At 40.9% G+C, this 2,122-nt stretch overlaps 1 protein-coding gene across 1 annotated transcript; it reads right to left on the bottom strand.

Moving 5' to 3' along the window:
- Nucleotides 1-106: 106 nt before the first annotated feature.
- On the bottom strand, nucleotides 107-2,116 carry LOC106870097 (zinc finger protein 567). Its single transcript, XM_014916081.2, has one exon. The coding sequence runs from the start codon at nucleotides 1,749-1,751 to the stop codon at nucleotides 303-305; it is 1,449 nt and encodes a 482-aa protein (XP_014771567.1). The 5' UTR covers nucleotides 1,752-2,116; the 3' UTR covers nucleotides 107-302.
- Nucleotides 2,117-2,122: the final 6 nt, after the last annotated feature.

The raw sequence follows: 2,122 nt of genomic DNA, 5'->3' as shown, positions 1-2,122 counted from the left end.
ATATATATATATATATATATATATATATATATACATGTATATATATATATATATATGCATATATATATATACATATATATGTATATATATATATATATATGCATCATAATTGTGTGAATACATATGTAAATATTTTCAGCGTGTTTATGTGCACATGTATATAGATATATAATGAGGTGAGAAAACATATGTACATGTATGTTGATATATATGTACACAAACATGTTGTGTTAGAGGAGACAGGAGAAAGAAAGAGATAGAGAATTATACTGGGGCCATATTGCAGTTGTACATGAATGGAGTTATGTTTGAGGATGGACTGGGCCCCACAGAAGATTCCCTGGGCTGTATTCCTTGACATTTTTGCACAGTGTGGGTTTCATAAATACCTCATGTGTTCTTTTATGGCTCTCCAAACTACTCATTGTTGTGCATTCCTTGTTGCACACGTCGCACTGGAACGACATGAGGCCAGCATGTGTCGTCTGGTGGATCTGTAATTCATCCCGTTCACTAAATTGCAACATACACACCTCGCAGCAAAACAATTTGCTCATAACTGCATGCACGTGTTTCTTATGTGCTTGCAGCTGCACTTTACGCGTGAACTGCTCAGAGCACATGTCGCAATCGAAAGGTTTTTCGCCTGTGTGCGTCCTCATGTGAATCTGTAACTTATCCTTGCGTGCAAAGTCCTTCTGGCATACATCACACTGGAATGGCTTCTCCCCAGTGTGAATTCTACGATGAATCTTTAAATAACATCTCTGGACAAACTGTTTGGGACAGAGGTCACAGTGGTAGGGCTTCTCACCTGTGTGGGTCCTTCGATGTATCTTCAAACGATCACTTCGTGCAAACTTCTTCAAACAGATTTCACACATAAACGGTTTCTCTCCAGTATGAGTCCGTTCGTGGATCTGTAGTTTGTCTTTCAGGACAAACTGTTTGGGGCAGTAGTTGCAATGGTAAGGCCTCTCACCTGTGTGTGAGCTCAAGTGAATTTTTAACTTGTCCTTCCTAGAAAACTGTTTAGTGCAGAACTCACAATGAAATGGTTTCTCTCCTGTGTGAATTCTTTCATGGATTTGTAACTTGTCTCGGTGAACAAACTTTTTGGCACAAAACGTACAATGGAACAGCTTCTCGCCTGTGTGCAGTCTTTGATGCAACTGCAGTGCACTTCTCCTGGCAAAGCTCTTTTCACAACTGGCACAATGAAATGACTTGACTGGTGTATCAGCTTTCTGAATGACTGGCATTGATTGATATTTAGGGAGACTGTTGACACCTTGATGGGGGACTTTGTCATTGGTGCTCAACTGTTTGTCGTGGCCCTGCTGGAGATAACAGTTTGGGACAAGCTTCTGTGTTGGGGCGACATTAGACAGCATTCCATGAGGCTGCAAGTAATAACTGGACAACTGGTTGTTATAAATGCCCCCATAGAAAGGTTTATCATTCAGGGTGGATATACGAGGAATAATTGAAGTGCTAGTTGTTGCTACTGTTGTAGCTGGTGGTTGTGGTGGTGGTGGTGGTGGTGATGCTACTGCTGCAGTTGACACAACTGCTGCTATTGCTGATGTCGCTGCAATTGGTGGTGTTGATACATTGTTGGCCTGTGACAATGCTGAAATGGCCGACGGCAACGGCCCTTGGTTAACAGCATACTGAAGTTTTCTGGTATATTCTATGGGTAAAGAGTTTTCAGTAGAATATTTTATAAGGTGGTTTGGAGCAGAAGACATATTGTGTGTGGTGGTGGTGGTGGTGGTATCGGTGGTGGTGGGGAACAGAAAGCAGAGAGAAAGAGGGAGAGGGAGAGGGAGCAAAAGGGAAGGCTTTGCTTTTCTTTAGTTGGTGACCTTTTGAAATAGTTTTGTTTTAATTGAAATCATAAAAACCTATTTGGTTCATGTCTCTGAACCAGTTTGATCTCGTTATCCAATAAAACAAAAAAATATAATAAAATACAAAGAATTTCAGCTTTTGTATTTGAAGCCAGGGTTACACACAGCATCTATGGATGTGTGTGTGGTGCTGTAAATGGTGATTCCATTCATGAGGCCAGAGACTGATAATATCAGTCCAAGTCAGCAATCTTCCTCTGGATTGAACC

This window comes from Octopus bimaculoides, chromosome 14 (assembly GCF_001194135.2).
Source record: "Octopus bimaculoides isolate UCB-OBI-ISO-001 chromosome 14, ASM119413v2, whole genome shotgun sequence".
Lineage (NCBI taxonomy): Eukaryota > Metazoa > Mollusca > Cephalopoda > Octopoda > Octopodidae > Octopus > Octopus bimaculoides.
Note: the sequence above shows the minus strand (reverse complement) of the source record. Positions and strands in the feature narration are given on the sequence as shown.

Bases quoted from the DNA above. Each gene is read 5' to 3' on its own strand.
- LOC106870097 (XM_014916081.2), bottom strand. From the start codon at position 1,751: ATGTCTTCTGCTCCAAACCACCTTATAAAATATTCTACTGAAAACTCT.